Below are 23,898 nucleotides of genomic sequence, written 5' to 3'. Positions count from 1 at the left end.
AATGGAGTTAGTAATCCTTGAAAATGCTTTAGTCAAATCCAATCAGTGAGCCAAGGAATACCCCAAGAGACAGAAAAGTTGAGAAGAAAGTACTTTACCACCCCCTTATGGTTAAAACAAGTACTGCAACAGATGGAATAGAATCGGCTTAAGAAATGAAAAAAATACTCATATTCAAATTTGTGGAAGATAATTCATTTGATTTTCTGAGGCCACATATATGACAATATAACTTGAGAAGTAAGCACACATCATACTACACTGTTTCTTTCTTTTCAACTTAACTCAAGTGAGTAATCTATAAAGATTGGAAAGACACCTTCCAATGCTGCCAAGCAGCCTCAGATCCTATGCAGGGTGTGAGCGAGATCCTGTTTCTGGCTCCATGGCCCCTTCACTTGTAAGGCAGACTGGAGAGGCTGTGTGCATTCAGGGGAGCCAGAGATGCAGAAACAAGCCGCTCCCTTTTCTTAACTCCATTAAAACCAGCCAACACAAGCATCTGACTTCCTTTTGACTTTGTGCAGAACCCAGCTTCCAGACCTTTTTGAACATCTCCATTTCCTATAAAATCATTTTCAAGTAATCTGGCACATTCCTGACCTCACCAGAGACGCTCAAATAGGACGAAGGTAATCTGAAGTTAAGCGACAGGACACCTGGAGGGGCAAGAGCATCCTTTGATACCTGACCAAAGATACCCTTAATAAACAAACACACAAAACAAGCAGCCATCCTTTTCAAAGAATGCAGTTCCTCCCAGTGATGCTAAGCATGGCTTTTCACTATCTCAATGTCAAACTGGGTACTTGTAGACATCCAGTTCTTAACGGGTGACTGTCTAGATCAGTGATAGGTCAATGATTTACATAGCACAGAGTCTACCTATCTCTTACAGCTTGCATTCATTCTAAACATCAGTGAAGCATTCAAATGTCTTCTGTATTATTAAACCCATTCTCACAATTTGGTACTGTCCCACCAATTAACATCCTGCTTCCAGACAAAAAGTATTAAAAATTTATCAACAGCTGCCTTTTGGGATCCCTACTCCATGCAGCTACTCCTGGATGCCTCAGCATTAATAATTTTCAGGAAAGAAGCAAGAGATTTTAAGTCAGAAAGCAACGATTTTGATTAAGATCAAAATATTCATTAGTGTTTATTTACCTACCCCCCCCCAAAAAAATCCAATTCTGTCACTGAGAGTTCATCTACTTCCACTTTAGGAGGGGACAATCAAACCATCACATCACCTAGCACAAGGTTTAATCTGGGATGTGAAAGACCAGCCAGTTACTAAAGTAATTTTTATCAATGAAGTGCACATTACCACACACAGAACACACTTCAGCTTCCTTTTTATTACATCTTTCATATATTATACACCAATTACACTTTTTAAATGACTTATAAGAGGACAACTAGAAAAGCAAATAAACTGGGGTTTGCGAGGGGACAGGTGGCTGGATGAGCAGCCGATCCAAACAAAACAAAACAAAATCAATAAAGGACTCTTGTTAAACCCCGGGCACTTTAAAATTCCTATGACTAAACTAAGATCACAGGAGGAACCCTGTAACATTTATGAGAGAGAGAATGTGTAGCAACAGCAGCATTCAGTATTCCTTTAATTCCAGAGGTTAGGCATCCAGGAAGACTGCAGATGAGAAAAAGATGGCCCAGGAACACACTGGCTGACGCCCAGCCTGCGTGTAGTGAGAGGATAGAAAGAGGGCAAAGGACAAGAACTAGAAGTGTCGTACTCGGGCAGTAAGATATAAAGAGGAGCTACAAGGGTAACTCAGCAGTGACATGGGGGAAGAGAGCACAACTGTGTTTACAATCCTCTGCCAGGTTTCAGCAAGTTTGTAGTTAAGCCCTTTGGAATAGGAGTGAATTCCAACACTCATGGAGAATGAAACAATCAGAGGTAGGATCTAGACCAGGGAAAGAAGGTTCCAGGACATGGGCTTTTTGAAGGCACTCGAGAGCAGAGTGATGGAGACTAAAGCTGCACACAACAGCAGAGGGATCGATCAATCAGACAAATAGGTACTACTCACGCCTGTGCTACAGGAATAGAAACAACTCTAGGAAAACTGTCACTATGCAAGAATCAACCAGGAACACTGAGTTAATGGGGTGGGAAGACCCACTTTATCACACAACACGGCCTTGACTTAGGGAACAAGAAAAAGGAATTTTTTTTTTTTTTTTCAGAATATGTAGGTATGTAGGTCTGCAAAGTAGTTTTGATTTAAACATATGTTTTGTTTTTGAATGACATGGCATCTAGTTCTTTAAACAAATTTACTGAAGCTAGAGCTTCAAAGTTGGGACATTTAGGGAATTTGATTTTCCTTGGAGTCCTGAAAAAGCTTTTGTCCAAGATGAAAAGGTCTGATTATAATTCTATAAAAAAAAAGTCTATCAAGTATAAAAGTATAGACTGCGAAGGTGGACATATTGACAGCATTTATGGCTTCCATAGAAAGTGTATGCGAGGATCTCTGGGTTGCTTTATCGAGGTAGTTCCAGGGTTGGAAGGTCAGCATCACTTCTCATGAATGCTACAGATGACAGAAGCAGACTAGCTAGTGAGTTGTTATTGCATAACAATGCCACTATTCCTAATGGCTAATGACCAGAGGAAAAAGGATGGAGAGACAGAACTTTGGAGAAATTTTCTAACTTAGTTTAAGAAAACAACTTAAAACCTGATAATTCCTTGCTCAGCTTAGAGGTTTAAGAATCACAGCTGATTTTTTTTTTTTTAAGTTGATAAAATGGTTAGATCTAACATACTCTCCTTCCATGAAGTGTTCCACGTACAGTTTGGAACAGCATCAAAATCCCTATCATGGGGACCATTCAAAGTAACAAAAGTGGCATTTCCATACAGTAGCTTAAACAGAGGGTTCCTTTAACTAAAACAGGTTCTTTTAATGCAAGTTTTAGTTTTTCTCTTTAACACAAAAACTCACCTACCACAGTGTGTTTTCCTAACCAAAATCTGCATGTACATATATGTACATATAAATGTTTGCACACATATATACCATATATATGTGTATGTATGTGGATTTATTACTCACTCACTCACTCACTCACTCACTCACTCACTCTCACCCTGCAATGGAGTTCTCTACTTTATAGTCTTACGATTTCCAGTCAGATAAAAATAAAACTAAACACATATCCATTCAACAATAATAAAAACTGAAAAAAACTCAAGAAGTTAAAAATTCAAAGCTTTAAAGAGAGTTTGCCTCTGGTTAGTAGTGGCAGGAGGGGGTCAAGCTCAGAAAGACAATTTCAGCAGACAAAGTTCTTAGACAAGGCAACTCCAGAAAGGGCCCATGCTGAAGGACTGGTCAGAAGGTTACTAAGACAGTACATGGAAATGATATTCAAAGGTTTCTTTGAACTTTATTAAAGTTTTATGTGGAGACTTCCCCATTTGCTAAAAATAAGAATCAAGTTAAAAAAAATAATACATAGAAAAATGAAGCCACATGCCTTTAAATGGTTCATCTTCTTTTCATTCAGTTTTAAAATCTAACCCAGTATGAGCCTACCTGATTCAATTTGAGAGCAGCAGCCTTTCATTAGGCTAAAAAAGTTTGTATCCAAATAATAAATCTATGAGAAAAGGACAAAAGATGCACAACCCAACCTCTAAAAATGTAATGCCAACTCAAAAGCATCCTTGTGGAAGCCAGGCAGGATGAAGTAGGCATCCGTAATCCCAGCATTTGGGAGGCTGAGGGGAGTCACTGGTCTGAGGCTGCCATGATCCACATAGGGAGCTCAAGGCCAGCTCAGGTATTTAGTGAGACCATTTCTCAAAAAGAAAGAAAGAAAAAAAAAAAAAAAAAAAAAGACAACTAAAAGATGTTGGGTATTTGCTGTTGTGGTTCACTCCACAGGCTGTGAGTTTGACGCTAGTCTGGTCTACATATAAGTAAATAATCTTGCAACAATAAAAACCATTTGAAAATAAAGGAATCCTTGTGATGATATAGGACTTTGAAGATAGTACAAAATGACAACAAGAAAGCCTCATTTTAATATCTGTTATTCTGAAATGTGGCCTATGTCTCTACAAGACCAAAGTATAGATCTGGACCTAGAACTTAAACTCCCCCGGCTTTTTTTTTTTTTTTTTTTTTTTTTTATAACAGATAACAAGAACTGGACAAGTTCTGCAGAACCTCGTGGGGTACTGAGTACACGTGAGAGAACACACCACACAACACAACTTTTATCTTAGTAGTGGACCTCAAGCACAGCACATTTCAACCCTGAGTTGAGTCTTGAGCACGTTAAGCCAATGCACCCGCACGTTTAAGGCTCAACCCTGTGGCCCTGCACTAAGAAGTGTCTCTGTGTGGGTTCGTTATGCATATGATCATTATTCACACGTGACACTGAGGAGAGTCACTTTTTTAGAGCAGGGTTCCTACAAATTCCAAGTAGGGAAGATATCCAGGAAAAAAATGGCATTTCTAGATTGTTCCACAATATATTTCAGTAAGAATTACACAGTGCAACAGTGCTAATTCATTTTTAAAAATTCCTTTTTTCCTGCTTCTGTTAAGGATAGTGGTGGTTATTGAGCTACTACTGGATTCTCTATGTAACAGACAGTTTCTTATGGCTATAGTTATTTGAATAAAAAAATCAGAACTGACTACCTGAATTTTTCAGGAGGTATTCGTAGTATAACCACAAAATGGTTGATTCAACATCCTTAAGTCTAGAATTCAGAATCTCTGCCCAATATTGTAAAATTATTAGTACAAAATAAGATATAACCAATTAACTAAGCTACAGTTTATACCTTTTTGACAAAAATATTTTAATATTATAGGTTCAACCATGAAATATTGGTATGTCTGCATAAAGTGTAGATTTGCAGACTGCCAGTGGGATGCAAAGGCAGGGGTGGAGGTGAATAGAGAGCCTCTAAAGCCACAGCAGTCAGAAACAAGGAACTGGGTTCCTTATTTGGCTTGGGCATATGGGGGCTGCAAGAATGTATGCAAATATTACAACTACCATTAATTCAAATTTATACCTTGAACTGGAGGAAGTATGTGTCCTGAGATACTTTTCTGTCTCAGCACACAATTTTTCCTACGAATGACAGAAGACAATGGTAAAACTGGAGTAAATCTAGAAATACTAAACCAAAAAACTAATGTAGAGTGTGATACTTAAAAAGCAGGAACCTAACCTCAATCCAGAGTCCATGTGTCCCTACTGCAGAGTTAAGTGGCTAGAAAAAAGTACATGACACATATCTGCACATTTAATACCAAAGGTAAATAAATAACAGCTAAGATTCTGATTTAAGAGCCTGGGGAAAAAGAGATGAGGGAATTCTGAGATTTTGTAAAAAGGAGAGAAGAGGAACTCAGCCTAAGGTAAAGAAGTATAAAATGTGTAGATCTGCTGCCCATACTTGCCAGCTAACTGAAACCACTATGTCAGCCCCTTCTCTTTAACCTTCCGTATAACACATTCCGGGGAGGCAATACTCCAGAAGTTCCCCAAATCTTGACCGAGTGAGTTGCCCAGAGGCAGAGGCAGGGGTGTGGCTCCTTCCTCATCTAGGATGCTGCTACCACACCTATCTGCAAAAGATGGCCAGCAGTACTTGGGGGTTCCCTCTCACTACAGTTTAAATGGCAGATGCAGTCAGTTCTGGACACCTACACTTTAGAGAATGCACACATTTTAAAACGTAAAAAGCCAATTTGTCTTCTCACCCACATTTCTCAGCCACTATCAGCAACTACGTTTGTGATTTCAGTTCGCCATTTTAGCTTCTCCTAACAACTCTTGGAAAACACAGCAACCTCAAAATAAGAGATTCCAATTTATCTCTGAGTCAGCTGAGCATGACACAGTTCCTAAGAGAAGTGAGAGACAGGTGTGATCAAAGGGAACCTCTGTCACTTCCTTCTGAAGCTATTCACAATGTTACTCACATTTTCAAACCAGGCAAGCTTTGGGGGACCCTCTTCCAGCGCACCACCTCACCGACTCCACAGAGGAGCATGTCAGTGAGCCTGATGGACCGAATGCCCAGCAAAGGTTTTCAAGTTACTAAGTACTTATGGATCTTGCTTTTGTAGTAACCTGGTCTGGTGACCCTCACCCAGTCTCAGAAGCACCTTTGAGTTGTAGGGATGTAAGAATAAATTTGAAATAGAAGTTATATGCATCTTTAAGAATCACATTTTGATGATTATAAAAAATTTATCTATTTTACAACATGGGTTTAGCTACACTGAAAAAATTACACAGCTTATTGAAATACATTTCATTTTAGAAACAGACTACTAAAGTCTATACAAAAACTCTAAAATAATTTCTGTAGTAAAATAAAGAGTGTGTTAAAAGAGCTACACAAAGAAGAAAATTCCCATCTTCTCTATAATGCTTGATATTGTGTGAAACGTGGCCAGCTCGACCGCAGCCAGCACCAAAAGCTGAAAAGAATTCATTACAATACACAGTGATAACAGTTAATGCTCCGGATTAATCTCACAGCCTTCCCGATTAGTATAAAGGAAACCGGGCCTGTCCCCTCTTTGAGGAGAAGACCAGGATATGAAAGCAAGCATACCTCATCCGCTGATATGAAATTATAAAATCCCACAGTCTGAGTATCTGAAATTTATAAAAGTCATCAGAAAATGCAAGCAAATTGGGCTTTAGTTTGGTGCTTCCCCTGGTTTCGAGGGCAGTCTTCTTGCCCACTCACTGTCTCCGGTCAGTCTGATGGTCGGCCAGGCCAGAACAACGGCAAAGGGCCTGAAGGAGGCGGTGGTGACAAGGAGACTGCAGAGAGGCACGGATGCACCCCCTCTGCCAACTCACCGTGGGGATGTCACTCCGGCTGGCACTAATGATGCTGAGCCTGGGCAGCGCTGTTCTTCTCTGCCAGGTGCCTCAGGAAGTTGTCATCACTCTGGCCTCTGTGGTTTAGGGGCTCACTCTTGAAGAGGGCTGGAGGTGGGGGCAGGTGAGGCACGGGTGGGATGGGAAGGTGGTGCGCATGGTGAGGATGTGTGTGGATGTGCAGGTGCGAGAAAGGGTGCGGGACGGGCCTTGTGGGAAGCGCGCCACCCACGGGGTTCATACTGACTGCAGGGGCTGGGCTCGTGGGAGTGTTGGCCACAGCTGGAGCAGGAGCGGGGGCGGCAGGTGCTGAGGCCAGAGGGATCTGGACAGCTGGTGGCACGTTCACTGGGCTGGTCACTCGGAAGCACTTCTCCTTGTGAGCCTTCAGCATGTTGGAGAAGCGGAACCGCTGGCCGCACACATCACAGGGGTAAGGCTTCTCGCCTGTGTGAGTTCGGCGGTGCCTCTTCATGTTGGGTCGACTGGTGAAGCTTTTGCCGCAGATTTCACAGATAAAAGGTTTCTCTCCTGAGATGAGCACAGACAAACAGGGTTGATGTTCCGAGTATAAAGATGTGTCCCTGTCACTCAGGCTTTCCCCTCAGCATTTTGTTTCCCAAACTGAGACTTAATAGGCACAGATACAATTTATATCTATCATGCTAGAGGAGGAAAATCAGATGCAGTGGGGGATATTGCAGGTGTGGCTACTGCAGGTGTGGATTCTGCAGGTGTGGATACTGGAGGTGTGGCTTCTGCAGGTGTGGATTCTGCAGGTGTGGATACTGCAGGTGTGGATTCTGCAGATGTGGATACTGCAGGTGTGGCCTATAGACACCTTGTCCCTGTGACTCACTGTGTGAGTGTGAGTCACTAACTGCTGTGACAGGCCACTGCCACTTCAGCCACCACCCGCCTTCCATGCAACATGTGCTCACTCTACTGTGTGCTGAGTCCTATTCCAGGGACCAGTCGCTACTCCGATCGGTACAGCTCACAGCAACTGTATGAGGTAGTACTATCCCTACTGTCTGCAAGATATCTTGCCCAAGGGGATCTGTTAGGCACCAAGTTAGGAACACTTAAGTCTAGCTCCCAGAATCTGTGCTGCTGACACAGAAGCCACAACACTTCATACCCCATGGGTGTATCTCTACATGCATGGAAGAATGCATTCTCTTACTGTTTTTTTTTTTTTTTTCTGTAACTCCTTCCCATAATCAGGAGCAAATACCTCTTCACCTGCACTAGTAAAAAGCTGGATCTCTTATTGCCTCCTTCCACTGAAGCCAGAACTCCACCCTACCCATTAAAGACCCTACCCACTAAAGAATCAGGTGCTTCCCTTTGTTAAAGAGCCTTCCCTGTGACTCACACTCATCTTTCTGCTTGAGTGACTGGCCTAGATTGGCTTCTTTTAAATCTCTTTACATCTATCCTTCCTTCCTCTCTTTTTTTTTTTTTCTCCCTGAGACAGGGTTTCATTATGTATCTCAGGCTGGCTCGGAACTCTCTTGCTTCAGCTTCCAGAGTTCTGGGATAGAGGTATGAAGCACAAGTACCTGGCTCCTCCAATCATTTTCCCCATTCCTGTAGAACAGGGTCTCCTATGTCCTAAAAGGGGACCTTATATTTCCTATGTAGTCAAGGATGACCTTGAACTTCCAATTCTCACACCTCATCTCCCAAGTGCTGGTATCACAGGCTTGTGTCACCATGCTTAATTTCCCCTTAATCATCTTAAAATCTTCAAATATGGTCAGAGAGATGGTTCAGTGGGTAAAGGACTTGCTGCCATGCCTGAGAACTGAAGTTTGATCCCCATGGTAGGAGAGAATTGACCTCAAAAGCTGTTCCATGCCACAAGTTCATCCCCACCCCCAAATACATGTAAGTGATCAATTAGTCAGTCAAACAAACAAATTCTTCAAACTATATGCTAAGTGGTTTTGGTCATAACAACCTGAGAGAAAAGCCATTGGAAATAATGTATATAGTACAGAAATATAATTATTAACATGAAATACATGTAAAGGTATCTATAGTCAATAAAGTAAAACAAGCAACTTACAAAGATATTGCACAGCATTAATCTCTTTCATGTAAAATAAGTACAGGAAAGATAGCAAAAGGAATATATTGTGTTGCCAAGATTACTTCTAGGACTTCTAGGTAACAAAATTACAGATGGCTCATTCTTGTGTGTGTGGTTTTTTTTTTTTTTTTAATTGTTATTGTTGTTTTGTTTTCATGTAGTTCTGGCTGGCCCACAACTCCATATGTAGATAAGGCTGACCTCAAACTCACAGTGATTCAGCTGCCTCTGATTTCTAAGTGCTGAGATTATCAAGGCATGTACCACCAAACCCAGCCTTATTAAAAAAAAAAAAATACATAGACACACACCACACACACATATATTATGTATCTAAGTGGGTTTTTTGTTTGTTTGTTTGTTTTTGTTTTTCAAGACAGGGTTTCTCTGTGTAGCTTTGGAGCCTGTCCTGGAACTTGCTCTGTAGATCAGGCTGACCTTGAATTCACAGAGATCTGCCTGCCTCTGCCTCTCGAATGCTGGGACTAAAGGCATGCGCCACCAATGCCAGGTGTATCTAAGTGTTTTGCCTGCATGTATGTTCCGCATTTGTGGAAGAGGGTTTGAGATCTTCTACACTGGAGTTACAGATGGCTGTGGGAAACTGAACCCATGATGTCTACAAGAGCATCAAGTGCTCTTCAACACTGGGCCATCCATCTCTCCAGCTCCCATTCTTATTTAAATACTTGTCTGTATTTGTTTTGCTGAAATAAACATGACTTATTCAATAAAATGTTTATTTATTATCTTTAAAGACAAGATTTTGCTATGTAGCCCTGGCTAGCCTAGTAATTACTCTGTAGTCTGGGCTGGCCTTAAACTCATGGCAATCCTCTGGGAAACAAGACTGTTCCCTAGTAAAACTTTAAAACACAGCTTTTGCTACCCTCTTCAGCCCTGACCTCCCCTCCTTGATCTCAAAGTCCTTGCTCCTCATGTACGGCAGCCACATTGGATCAGCTAGTCCAGTGAAAACATACCCTCTCCAACTGACTCAGCACACGCACATGTGCACACACACACACACACCAACACACACACACCACTCACAAGTAGAACAGACGGAAGGTTCTCAATAAACATGTTTAACTTTCTAGATCTCTTTAATAATTTCCAGTCACAATAATCCCCTGGGTATTGTGACTTGCCATAGAAAGCTCCAAAGGAATTAGGGCTCATTAAAAATTCATGATTCAAATGAAAATCTTACTGCATTAAAATTTTTTTCTTTTTTTTTTCTTCTGAGACAGGGCTTCTCTGTGTAGCCTTGGCTGTCATGGAACTCATTTTGTAGACCAGGTTGGCCTTGAACTCACAGAGAATCACCTGCCTCTGCCTCCCAAGTGCTAGGATTAAAGGTATGTTGATATCAGCACCTGGCCAATCTTTTACTTCTTAATATACTAGCAAAAATTTGCACATTTTTGTTCCATGCCTTCACTTGACATAAACCCATTACCCCTCCCACTTCTGACTCATTATTTATTTGCTTAATTGTGCTTAATTGTTGGTGTTAAGGTTACTCTTAATTTTAAAAAAAAGGTAAAATTTGAAGTCAACCACTGCACCATGTTCTACTTTAAAGAAGACTGGGAGATGTAGCTGAGGGGAAGAGCTAAATTCACCAACCTAACTGGGAAAGCATATACATAACTTATCTAGAGATCTGCCGAGTGGACAAGGCTGACCCAGCTGAAGGAAGTGCTGCTGTACGTAGCCTAAAGAGGGGCATTATTTATGAAAAACAATCTTCAGGGAAGACAGAAAAGAACTTGTACTGTGCAAAGCGGAGAGTGATCTGGTAAAGAGAGCAAATGAGGGTGTTGAGTCCCCTGGGACGAGAGTTACAGACGGCTGTGAGCCACCCACCATGTGGGTGCTGGGAATTGAACTTAGGACCTCTGAAAGAACAGTGTTCTTAACCTCTGAGCCATCTCTCCAGCCCCATTTTCCCACATTTTAATGCCTCTGAAACTATCATTTATCTTATATCCAACGGCATACCACTGTATAATCTATAACATTTCCTCTGCAGCATATAAATTAATTTTACAACTGACGGCAACCTGGATTCAATGAAGTATGTGGATCACCGTTTAGATCATTACATTACCTTCTTTTGCTAATTCTCTATCCCTGGCAATCTTCTCATAATTCAGCTTCTAAGATAGAGTTTATTTTAGGCAAACAATGTTGACCAAAAGGCATTAACAGTTCTGGCCTGGGTTGGAGATGTAGCTCTGCAGAAGAGAACTTGACTAGCACATGTTGAGACCCTAAAGTTCAATCCCTAGGACAGAAACAAACAAACAAAAAAGACCCGGGCTGAGAGATAACACAATGGTTAAGACCACTGACTATGGGTCCAGAGGACCTGGGTTCAATTCTCAGCACCAGCATGGTGGCTCACAGCCATCTGTAACTCTAGTCCCAGGGGATTCAACATTCTCATTTAGTCTCTTTACCAGGCAAGCATGATACACAGATATACATTCAGGCAAAACATCTATATGTATGTGATGATGACGATGATGATGATAATAATAAGCCTTCCAAACTACTTGCCAATCATAAATAATAAACAAGCAATTTGACATCATCAGGACCAGGTAGCATATCTGAGAACCTCTGATCTTGAGATGCTGATTACAGTGAACAAATCCTAGAGTCCAAGAACTGGACCCCATGATGACACTTTTTTTTTTTTTTTTTTTTGAGGCAGGGTTCTTCTGTATAGCTTTGTAGACCAGGCTGGCCTTGAACTCACAGAGATCCGCCTGGCTCTCTGCCTCCCGAGTGTTGGGATTAAAGACATGGCCACCACACCACCACCTGGCTGCTTCCCACGTTTTTTTAATGTCCAATACACCCAGTTTTATTACTTGCTACATTAAAATAATAACAGAATCATCGAGTGTCCAGTTGAGAGCAAAGGTTGTCTTGAACAAATTATTTTACTCTTTAACCTCACTTTCTTCATTTGGAAAATAAAAATTAACAGCCCCAAAGTCGTCACTATGGAACAGACACAAGCTGGTGCTCAGAGTAGCATCCAGCACAGATGGATGCTACAGCCTTCGTTCCTGTCATCATCACTGTTGTTATTCCACGGACCATTCCTGGAGGGTAGGGACCAGGTCTTCATTCATCCTTGTGTCCTTATGCATGTGGTATGAAAACAATCACCAAACATTCTGCTTTGATCTTACCCTGAGCCTAGATTGTACTAGGAACCTTGCCCTATAGTGGCCAGCTTCCCTAGCTAAGATCTGCCTTATTTTAACTGCAAAGAAATAAATTAATGCCAGTTCCTACCATGGGTGTGATTCCCACCTAAACAGACATGTCATTTCCCCCAGCCTTTCTCTCTTTTCCTATCCTGCACTCTCTCAGGCCCTACAGTCATTATTATTTAATGTCATCGAACAATTCTACTAGTGAGGTTTGTTCAGACCCACAATCCAGTTGTTTTCCCAGCTTTAGTATTACAAACAATACTGAAAGGCAGATAAAGACAGGATGGGAGGTATTTCAATATTGATGTTTAAACAAAGTCTAGTATATGTAACATGTCAAGACCTACTGTCAACATCAATAGTAAGAAAGAGGAACACAAAAGGCACAATTCAGAAGAGATACTACTATTTGATAAACAAATGAAAAGAATTCAATCTTATTTAGTAGTTAAAAGTATAAATTACTACAAGAAACCATTTCTCACTTATCAGGGCAGAAAGGGCTTCTGAGCTCTTCAGCTGGAGAAGTGGGTTTTCATGCACACATGGTAAGAACAGATGAGGGAGGTATCTTTGTAATACATACCATCAGGTGAGAAATGTTTACGTCTCTTTGCCCTGTTAACCCATCCCCAGAGCTTTACCCTAAGTAAATAATTGTGGCTATACTAACAATGTCATTCATTAAAAAGTTATTTATAATAGAAATACCGGAAACAGAAACAACCTAAATATCCAGCTGAATAAAGAGAAAACATCCTTTACTTTAGAGGACCCCTAGAAAGGCTGTACTAATGAAGTAGTAAGTATAAAAAAACTTCAGATAATGCCTGGCATATCTGTACATAAAAGATGGCTACTTTCATAGCAAACTTTCAAGAAGAACTATTATATTGCCACTAAAATTATATTATTGATAATGAAATGGTAATGATAAAGTAGGTTAAAAATCATGTTTCAGGGTGCTGCAGCAATGGCTCTTCCAGACAGCTGGGTTTGATTCCTAGTGCCACATGGTGGCTCACAACCATTTGGAACTCAAGTTCCAGGGGATTCAATACCGGCTCCTGACCTCTAAAGGCATCAGACATGCACTTGGTGTGATGAGAGATGCTATTCTGTAAATATGTTTCTCTTACTGGTTAATGAATAAAGCACTGTTGGCCAACAGGAAAGCAAGATAGGTGGAACTAGGAGACAAGGAGGATTCTGGGAGATGTACTAGAGAGGAATCAAGATGTAGGCCGTGAGAGGATAAGAGGTCCGGACTCTGTCTCTGGTAAGACCACGTGGAAACACTTAGATTGATAGAAATGGGTTAATATTTAAGACAGAGCTAGACAATAAATAAGACACTCGAGTAACAGGCCAACAGCTATATATATAATACAGAGTCTCTGTGTGTTATTTGGGGCTGACGTAGCAGTAGGACCAGGCTGGCGGGAAACTGCTCATAACACTTAGTGCACATATAAACATGCAAGCAAAATAGTCACACATATAAAATTAATTAATCTAAAAGTAAATAAATAAAAGCAGGTCATGATAGAGTATAAGGATCTAGTTGTATTATCATTTGCATGGACACTGTAGGCACAGTACTGGCCTAGACCATGCTAAGAGCTGAAAGCTGTTTGTGGTGCTGGTTATTAAGTCTGCACCTGCTAAGCACATGCTATATCACTGGCTATACTCTTAGCCCTTAGAAAAATTATTTTTAAATATATTAAATCCTGGGCTTCAGAGATGACTGAGTGGTTAAGAGCACTTGCTTTTTGCTGAGAACCCTGGTTCAGTTCCCAGGACCCAAATGACAGTTTACAATCATCCTTAATTTCAGCTCCAGATGATCTAGTACCCTCTTCTGGCCTCCAAGGGCACCAGGCACACATTCAGTGCATATACATATATGTAGGCAAAACACTCATACACATAAAATAAAAATAATAAATAAATCTTTAAAATAATAAAATAAAATAGGAGCAAGGTGGTGATGACACATGCCTTTAATACCAGCACTTGGAAGGCAGAGGCAGGCAGATTTCTGAGTTTGAGGCTAGACTGGTCTACAGATAAGTTCCAGGACAGCCAGGGCTATACAGAGAAACCCTGTCTTGAAACACTCCCCCCACAATAATAATAATAATAACAACAACAACAACAACAGTAGTAGTAGTAGTAGTAGTAATAAAGGTTAAAAGAGCCAAAATGTTATTTAGTTAAATCTTGGTACTCTCTCTATGGTGAGATTTTATTTAGTTACTAATTTTCAGAGCACGCTATGTAGAGTGAGCTGGTCTTGAACTCACAGAGATCCACTGCCTCTGCCTCTCAAGTGCTGGGATTAAAGTTAGGAGCCATCATTCTGGACAAACCTTAAATATGTGTTATTCTGATAATGAGAAAGAGAAAAACCTAAGTGAATTGTATTATTTTGGAAGAAACATTTCTTGCTTATTGACCAAGCAATACTAATCATAAAATTTTATGCAATAACTATAACCACAAAATAAAATTTTAGGAGCTGCAGATAAAGTTCAGTTGGTAGACTATCAAAGTCGGCTATGCACAGTGCTAGTGTAAAAGAAGCTATTATTTTAACCAGGTCTCCGGAATCTGAATAATTAAATATTTATAAGATTCTTATCACCATGCAGTGGTGGTACAAGCCTTTAGTCACAGATTACAGCACTCAGGAAGCAGAGGCAGGTGGATTTCTTAGTCTGAGGTCAGCCTGGTCTAGACAGGACAACCAGAGCTACAAAGAGAAGCCCTGTCTCAAAAAAAAAAAAAAAAAAAAAAAAGGAGCAATATCCTTCCAAAGACGGAGAGAATTAAAATGCATTTAATGCCATTTCTTGAACAGTACTGAATTCTGGTAAATCAAATCCAATCAACTCTAAGAATATTGAGAGGGATGGGTGTGGAACCCCTTGCCTTTAATCCCAGTACTCCAGAGGCAGAGACAAGGCCAGCCTGGTCTACAGAGATACCCTGTCCCAAAAAATAAGACAAAATAAACAAGTCATTTATAATTGGGAATGGTGGCACGTACCTGCAATCCTAGTATGACAGTCTGTCTTAAAAAACAAAATACAAAACAAAAAACAAAAACCCTCAAAAGGTAGTCACATTAGTAATTCTTTTAAAAATAGTTATGAAAGAAAATTTCAGTATTATAAATTAACTCTTATATCTCAGGCTTATTTATGGTAAGATTTTCACTTACAAAGCATATCTGCACCAGGCATGGTGGTGCACACCTCTGACCTCAGAGCCTGGTAGATCAAGGCAGGAGGATTGTTGTGAGTCTGAGACCAGCCTGAGCTGCACAGCAAGACTTCACTTCAAGACACAGAAAAACAGGAAAACAACACAAATTTATGACTTGGGTTTAAAGACAGAGAGCCACAGATGACTACCAACAAGAGCTCTGTACCTTTGCCGAGAAACCCTTACCAGTGTGTGTCTTCATGTGTTCATCGAAGTACTGCTTCATGTTGAAGTCCTTGCCACACCACTGGCACATGAACTGCTTGTGTCCAATGTGGATGCTCATGTGGGAGCGGAGCTGGTACTTGTACTGGAACCTCTCATCACAGTTCTGCAATGGACACAGAGGATCGTACTGGATGCCAAGCACAGAGCATCACTCCAGCCCACCCTCACTGGCTTATAGGTTTATTTTCATACTCAAAACACAAACTGCTTATGGCAGCTATTTGGACTTTCTGTTCCTGCAGCTGTTATGAATACAAGGGAAACTTTCTCATGTAATTATCACTGACTGATATTCAACTTCCCTGAATCACTGAAAAAGAAAAGTCAGTTACTGCACATTATTCCCAGGTTAACCTAAAAGACTCAAATGTGTGCTAACAGGACATTTCTCTTCCTAGCAGTGAGAACTCCAAACCTGGTGCACACCTGAAGCTTCAGCGGTACATAGCCTTTGCTTGTGCTCTGCACTTTGTACTCCGTTCTCCCTGCTGCACTAGCCTTGGATCTAGCCTGTGTGTGGCTTGTTCTTTACCTCACATCTGAAAGGTTTCTCTCCGGAATGCTGCAAGGAGTGCACCTTGAGTGACATGCTCCGCTTGAAAGACTTTCCACAGGTTTCACATGTAAACGGCATGTCTTTTGTATGTGCTGTAACACAGAATGCATTTAAACTCAAAATGATTCCACCAAAAAACCCATACTGGAAGAGACAGATGGCATAAGGTGTGACACTTTAACAGTAATGCCAAAGAGAGTCTGGGGAGGGGGTGAGGACTGGACCCAACTTGGTGATGGTTAAGACAGACTGCACTAATTCTCAATGAGTGAAAACTGACCACAGACCGAAGTACAGTGGCTCTACATAGCCTGCCCAATAGACTACCACAGGCAGAGAGTAGAGAGGCAGACAAGACTTACCGACCATGTGTTTCCGAACATGAGCCATGGTATAGAACTTCTTCTCACAAATCTCACAGGCAAATTTTTTTTCTGCATATCCGTGAACAATCTTGATATGTTCATGAAGGGACCAGAGTTTCTTGAAGGATTTGTTACAGGAAACGCACTGAGCAGGACAAACAGAAAGAGTCTTTATTTATCAAGGCTTCAGGAGGCTACCCTGCCTCCTGGCAGATGAAATGGATCTACTTTAGCTTCCTGGTACATGGTCAGAAAGGTGACAAAAACTATTCCTCCATGGAGTCCATATTCTAACACCAACATCTGTATGTTCTATTTTCCCAGATCCATCTTTTAGATACATGAGAATGTGCAAACGATAGCAGAATCTAAGGAAAGTGGTGGAAAGTTCCACAAAGAACTACTTGCTATTACCATTTCAGTGTTGTACTTATGAGCAGAATATCCATTTTGGTGTTTATATATAGTTGTTGGTGTTTATTTTGAGACAGGGTGTCTCACTATATAGCACAAATATACTATTTAGCCAAAGCTAGCCTCAGGTCATGATCCTGCCTCTATTTCCTTGACAAGTGCCAGGCTCTGAGGAATGAACTTAGAGAACTCAGTCACTAAAGCCTCGAGTGCCACTGTACTGCCCATGAGAAGGGCCCAAGAGCATAGAGACTAGGTGCCCAGTGGACACTGCCCTGGAAAGGACAGACCACCCTGTGAGCCACCTTTTCTGCAAGGGTTAATTTCCCCTTATTATGAGGTTGCCAGGATTATCAGGAGCTGTACAAAGAAACAGCTTAAGATTCTTTAGGAATATAGAGGGTTTCCTTTCTAAAAAAATATTTATTTTTATTTATGTATGTGAGTGTTTTTCCTGCAGTATGTATGTATGTATGTATGTGTGTCTGGTGCCCAAGGAGGTCAGAAGAGGGGGCTGGATCCCCCGGAACTGGAATTACAGATGGTCAGGAGCTGCCATATGGGTACTGGGCACAAACTCAGGTCTTCTGAAAGAGCAGCCAGTGTCCCTAACTATTGAGCCATCTTATCAGCCTAGGAATGAGAAAGGTTTTCATTCAACAGAACCCATACAACAGTAAGCACAAAAGAGAACATACTATAATGAGGAAAAGCATGGACGCTCATTAAACAAAAAACAAACAAAAAAACTTGTTTTCTGTAACTTAAGCAAATTCATGTTACAGGAAGGAAGGGAGGGAGGGGAAGGGAAAAGAAAGAAAAAGAAAAGAAAAAAGAAAACACCCAAAATATGCAGCTCCTAGAGACAGAATGAACAACATCTTTTCAGTAAGGAGCCATTATGAAATCCACATTTGACCTCTAGGGGACAGCACTGTACAATGCTCGGTTGAACTCACACTTGAACCAATTCCTGTCCAGGCTGGAGAACACCGAGGAGTCTTCTTTTAATTGATTACCCAGCATGTCTTGATCAAGTCATGATATACAAGTCAAATCAGTGGATTCTTTTTTTAAAAAAAAAACCTCTTTTTAAAGGAAGCCACTGACCTTGTCATTGACTTAAAAACAATTGTCAAAAAGAGAAAATTACAGGTAGTCACTATTAGCAGTTCCCAAACCAAAAGTAAAACAATGGTAGATTACTATACATATGGAAACATAACAGACTTACCTCATATGAATATACATTTATATATAAACGTGTGCACAAACCAGTATAGCTGCAATGCATTCAATACCTTTTAACCTGTCATAATACAGTCTTTCCAAGATACCAGCCTGGTTTGAATACCTTGTTTTGTCACATTAATACTGTACAGCAACATTACGTAACCTACTGTCAGATAAAAGCAACATTTTCAAACAGCTCGCCTCTGTTTAAAGTTTGCATATTCCCATGGGCTCGCCTCTTGACACATTTAGTGTTGCCATCTCTCCACGGGTGAAAGGAAACTCACTGCTGGAGATCTTCCATTTCCACAGGTCTGAGTCATTATGGTTTCTGTCCCCAGCAGCTGCACTAGACTCTGGCATCCTTTAAATAGAAAGGAACCTTCCTCTACTCCTGACCTTCACTCAACATCTGCCACCTTGACAGAAGATGCCAGAACGAATTATCTCACAGGTCCTACAACAGTGACTCTCAGTGCAAAGTCGGCGCTGACTTTACATCTCAGTCAATCATCTATAACAGATCCCCCTTCCAGTGTACCTGGGTTCCCTCTAGTCCAGCGTCAGTTAAGTGTAATGCTTTTGAAATACAGGATTAAGCTTTGGTTTTGAAAAGACCCAAGCAGCAGCGTCTAAAAACGATAAATTGGTGAAATCTGTCCCTTCAGCCTCTATTGTGTTTATTGTCTTGGGCAGACACCAGATGACTCTGAACAGCCAGGTTCTATCCTGGAAAGTTTGCCCTCTTGGTGGTGAAACCTACCTGAATGTTTTTTTCACAATCTGTTTGCTGGTGAAGGGACAGCTCACTTTCCAGGACAAACTTCTTGCCACATTTATCACAGATCTGCATGCGCCTGTGAGTTACGTTCATGTGCTTCTCCAGGTACCAGCGAGTATTGAAGACCCTGGGACATTTCTCACAGGTCAGGGTCTCTTTGTCTTCACACTTAGCTTTCTGGACTGGAGCTTTGGGCTCCTTGGTGGCCCGCTTCTTCCGCTTAGGTAGCTCTGCACTCTTCCTACGGCCCCGGGTTGTGCGAGGTATAGGGGAAGTGGCAGCTGCGGCAGCAGAGGCAGCTCTTCGAGTTCGCCTTTGTGTAACCCTGGCTTTCTCCACTCGCTTCTCCTTTTTCTTCTGCGGTTCGTTCTCTCCGTAGTCATTGCTGTCGTCTGTGGCCTCCTCCTCCTCACTCTCTTCCTCCCCTTCCTCGCTGCTTGTCTTAAGAACAGGAGTCTCTTTGGACTGAGAAGAGACACCCTTTTCCCCTTTAGATACATTTAATGTTTGATTATTAAGGTTTACCTCCACTATGATCTGCTCCCTTTTGTAAGAGACTTCCTCCTCTTCTTCCGTGTCATCAGAATTCCCCCGGTCTTCCTTGACAGTGTGCACATCAGACACCGCCCTTGTCTCCCTGAAATATGGCTGTTCCTCGGTCTCGTGGAGATGTGGTTTGCTCATCTTGGTGTCCACTAGCACAGAATAAGGGCTTCCAGACTCCCTTTTGTACACTTTGGTGGACAGGTCGAGCTCCTGGCTGGCACCATGGTAGAAGGCCGGTGGCGCCTGACTCCGATGGCTCTCTTCCTGTGCCATTCCTGGGGCATGTACTGCACAGTTCTCAGCCAGCTCCTGACAAGGACTGGCTGGGTAGCTCATTGGGAAGTAGTTCCAACTATAGAGTTTCGGCTATAGAGAAAACTGTGAAAACAGGGCAATTAAGACTCAAATCTTTCTCCATTCACAGAGAACAAACCACTCCAGTGGAAACGAGAAACTCCCAGAGCTGGTGTGCGAGTCTTCCAGTACTGCAGCACCAACGTGAAAGTCAGACAGGGCTGTTCTCATGGCAAGAGCTCGAAGCACTCCTGATTTTCTTCCGAAGGGAGCTACAAGGAACTTGGAACATCTTATCTACAAGAGAAAGAAAATGGGAAAAGTTATACCACCATTTCCTTCTTAGGCCATGTGTTTCTCACAACATATGAAATTTAAAATCAAACTCCATACACCATGCTGTGTTATAGTCCTCAAACGGTTTGGGATTAGTATTATTTTATAAGCTGTGTGAGTTCCCATTTTCAGTCAGAATGTAAATTTTATCAGCCAAGAGCCCCATCTGTTAAATTTACCAAGATATCATCAGAGCTTACTATAGCATATTTAATGAATAAATACCTAGTACTGCATGATGTCTGCCATGCTGGATGCTGCAGGACTACTGACATCAGTCTAATGATACAAGAGGCCATGGAACCCTCAAGGGACTCATGCAGGCAGTTTTCTCCAGGATCAGCTGCTACATGTGACAGAGAACCCACAAAGGTGGCAAAACAAGCACTGTAGAGCATGGAAATAAAGCAGCCAACTGGCATAATCACAGAAGAAAACTGTCCTGGGCTTCAGCAGTTATAAATGAACTGTAAATACAGTGCCTTCAGGTCTACAGGATAAAGCTGAAGCATCCTGACATTTGTTGCACAGCTCACTAGACCCACTCTACAACTGAGTGATTTTTCATGTGTCAGTTGCTGAGAAGCCAAAATTCTGAGAATTAGTAACCACTAGGTCGATGTGGTTCTAAGAAAACTAAAACCATCCATTACAAAAAAATCAGAAGGGTGAAAAACCCTAAGTTAACAAAGCATTTTAAATGCCATATTCCACAGGTCTTTGAAGTGTTTAAAAATCATTCTATCTGAAATATACCTATTTAACCTTGGAAACATACCTAATGTGAACTCAAGTTTATTTATTTATACATTGCATTTTTAAATGAGCTGTATAAGCACAATACCCCAAACAAAAGTAGAAACATATATAGTGTAACAAAGTTAACTTTAAACTTGTATCAATATGCCAAAGCAAAATATCTGAGATTAATAGTTGTCTTCTTATCTATATTTCTATGTTACCCTAAATTATAACAAACATTCATGACCCACCAAATAATCAAAAGCCCCCCAAACCCACACCTCCTCTTGAGAATGTAGGTGTCATGTTCTACAAACGGCTTCCTGCTGTCTGTGAACCAAGTATCTTTAGGGTCCCTGTGAAAATCTGAGCTAATGACTGATGGGAGATGCCATTCTGTATATATGTTTCTCATACTGGTTAATGAATAAAGCACTGTTGGTCAATAGGAAAGGAAGATAGGAGGGACTAGGAGACAAGGAGGAAAGAAGGAAGCAGAAAGGAGGAGTCAAGATGGAGAGACTGGGGAGACGAGATGCCTGCCCCACTCCCCAGTAGGTGAAACCACGTGGAAATACATAGAAATGGGTTAATACTTAAGACAGAGCTAGCTGATAAGAAACAAGTAAATGCCAACAGCATTATATCAAATACAGAGTCTCGGTGTGTTATGTGGGGCTGGCGGCATGGCAGCAGGACCAGACCAGGGGCGGGCGGAAAAACCTTACTCCTTACTCCTTACAAATGACCAAGTCCTGAGAAGACCTCTGTTGATAGATAACACCTGTAGGTCTCCCTTGCTCAAATCCATCCATATTAACCTGAAACAAATCTATAGCCTCTTGTTTCCCGTGGAAACAAAAGCAAAACCTCTTCTCCAAAGCATTTTTAACTTAACTTTCATTTGACAAATACATTTTTTAAACTATTTTAAAAGTTAAGGCATTCCTAAATGTGTGTGTGTGTGTGTGTGTGTGTGTGTGTGTGTGTGTGTGCGCACACACACACACACACACACACACGCACTGGTTTATTTCAACAGTCCCTCTTTCATTCTCATGTCTCTAAGCAGCTGCTGTTTGTCAGCATTCAAAACATTCAAAATCAACACAATACTATTTATTTCTATAACTGCTTATGCCCATTTTCTTTCATTCTTAGGCAAGCCTATGCACGTTGTAAAACACACTAGGACACCTGTTTAAAGCTTTTTTTCCATCTGGATTTTTTTTTTTTTTTTTTAAAGATTTATTTATTATGTGTACAGGGTTCAGCCTGCATGTCTGCCTGCAGGCCAGAGGAGCGTGCCAGATCTCATTACAGATGGTTGTGAGCCACCATGTAGTTGCTGGGAATTGAACTCAAGACCTTGGAAGAGCAGGCCATCTCTCCAGTCCCCCATTTAGACTCTTTCACTAAGTGTATCTTTCAGCCTTGTTTTGACTGTATGAGCAAACTTTAGCCTGTTAAGTCACATCTGGATCCTCTGTGGCTCACTCAGCTGCCTCTACCCACTTCTAGATTCATGAGAGCCAAGCCTAAAGCTTGCAGCCTGGTCAAAGGCGCATGACCAGGAACTGCATTTAACCTCCCCAGCTATGGAATGCCAGTGCTCTGCACTGTGGCAGGCACTGTACTGGCTGCTCAGGGGCTCACTGTCCAGCAGAAAATCTTAAAGGAGCCATATATTTTTTTTTTTTTAAGATTTTTCAGGCCCTACATGGAAGCATAGCCCCCCCCGCCACATTGGTACACTAAAATGTTGGGTTTTTATTCTTTGCTTTTAACTCTTTGCTCTTTGGGGGGGGACCACCCCCAAATCATGACATGGAGGCTTATTCTTTCTTATAAATTCCCAGCCTTAGCTTGGCTTGTTTCTAGTCATCTTTTAACTTAAATTAGCCCATCTACCTTTGGCCTCTGGGCTTTTACCTTTCTCTGCTATGTATACCTTACTTTCACTGTTACTCCGTAGCTGTCTGGGTGGCTGAACCCTGATGTCTTCCTCCCCTTCTCTTTGTTCCTCCTCCTTCTTTCCAGATTTCTCCTATTTATTCTCTTTGCCCATCAGCCCCACCCATCCTTTCTCCTGCCTCGCTATTGGCCATTCTGCTCTTTATTAGACCATCAGGTGTTTTAGGCAAAGAATCACAGCTTCACAGAGTTAAAGGAATGCAACAAAAAGAACATAACACATCTTTGCATCATTAAAACAATTGTTCCACCGCATAAACAAATGTACCACACCTTAAAATAATATTCCACAACAGAAGGACATACAATTTGTTTGCAACATGCCTCATGTTGCTGTTTGGCCAGCCACCCAACAGCCGAGTCAAAAGAATAACACTTAAGGAGCTGTCCTGTCTAGCTAACAGAAGGAAGGGAGCCAGGTTTACTGAATGCCTGTTTTGTGATGGATACTGAAGAAAATTTTATTACTATCTACTTTGAACCTACTGCAAAACCTTGGGGTTAATTTTTAATTAATTAAAAATAACTAAATCTTATTTTTTCCCCCACTTCTTTTAATTTAGACAAGGGTCTTACTACATAGCCCTGGCTCTCCTGGAGCTCAAAATGCAGACTAGGCCACCTTGGTCCCAAGGTAGGATTAAAGGTGTGGCTACTACTCATGGCGTCTTAACAAAATCTGTTCTACTTGCCTTAAATAAATGAAATCTTGCTATGTTGTCTTTTCTTAAAAATGACCTTAATAATTGTTCAATACATTTGATGCTGAACTGCTATGTAACTTTAACAAGTGTAATGGGAGTCACTTTGGCCTCTCTGACCTGTTCTACATAAAAAAAATCATCATATTAGGGAAGAAAAGCTGTGACCAACTAGGTTCATAAAGGGACCTAAAAGTAGAGTTA

At 41.3% G+C, this 23,898-nt stretch overlaps 1 protein-coding gene across 1 annotated transcript in view; it reads right to left on the bottom strand.

The window, feature by feature from the left end:
• Positions 1-1,344: 1,344 nt before the first annotated feature.
• Positions 1,345-23,898, bottom strand: part of Znf652 (zinc finger protein 652) — a 56,477-nt gene continuing 33,923 nt past the window's right edge. Inside the window, exons 2-6 of the mRNA XM_051205390.1 lie at positions 19,085-20,239; positions 16,672-16,819; positions 16,286-16,401; positions 15,712-15,856; positions 1,345-7,446 (exon numbers count right to left, since the gene is read on the bottom strand). Of these exons, the coding sequence (XP_051061347.1) occupies positions 6,920-7,446; positions 15,712-15,856; positions 16,286-16,401; positions 16,672-16,819; positions 19,085-19,984 (1,836 nt within the window). The 5' untranslated portion in view covers positions 19,985-20,239 and the 3' untranslated portion in view covers positions 1,345-6,919. The remainder of the gene's footprint in view (positions 7,447-15,711; positions 15,857-16,285; positions 16,402-16,671; positions 16,820-19,084; positions 20,240-23,898) is intronic.

The sequence above is a fragment of the Phodopus roborovskii genome, unplaced genomic scaffold (assembly GCF_943737965.1).
Source record: "Phodopus roborovskii unplaced genomic scaffold, PHOROB, whole genome shotgun sequence".
Taxonomy (NCBI): domain Eukaryota; kingdom Metazoa; phylum Chordata; class Mammalia; order Rodentia; family Cricetidae; genus Phodopus; species Phodopus roborovskii.
This window is presented reverse-complemented; position numbering and strand designations above follow the sequence as displayed.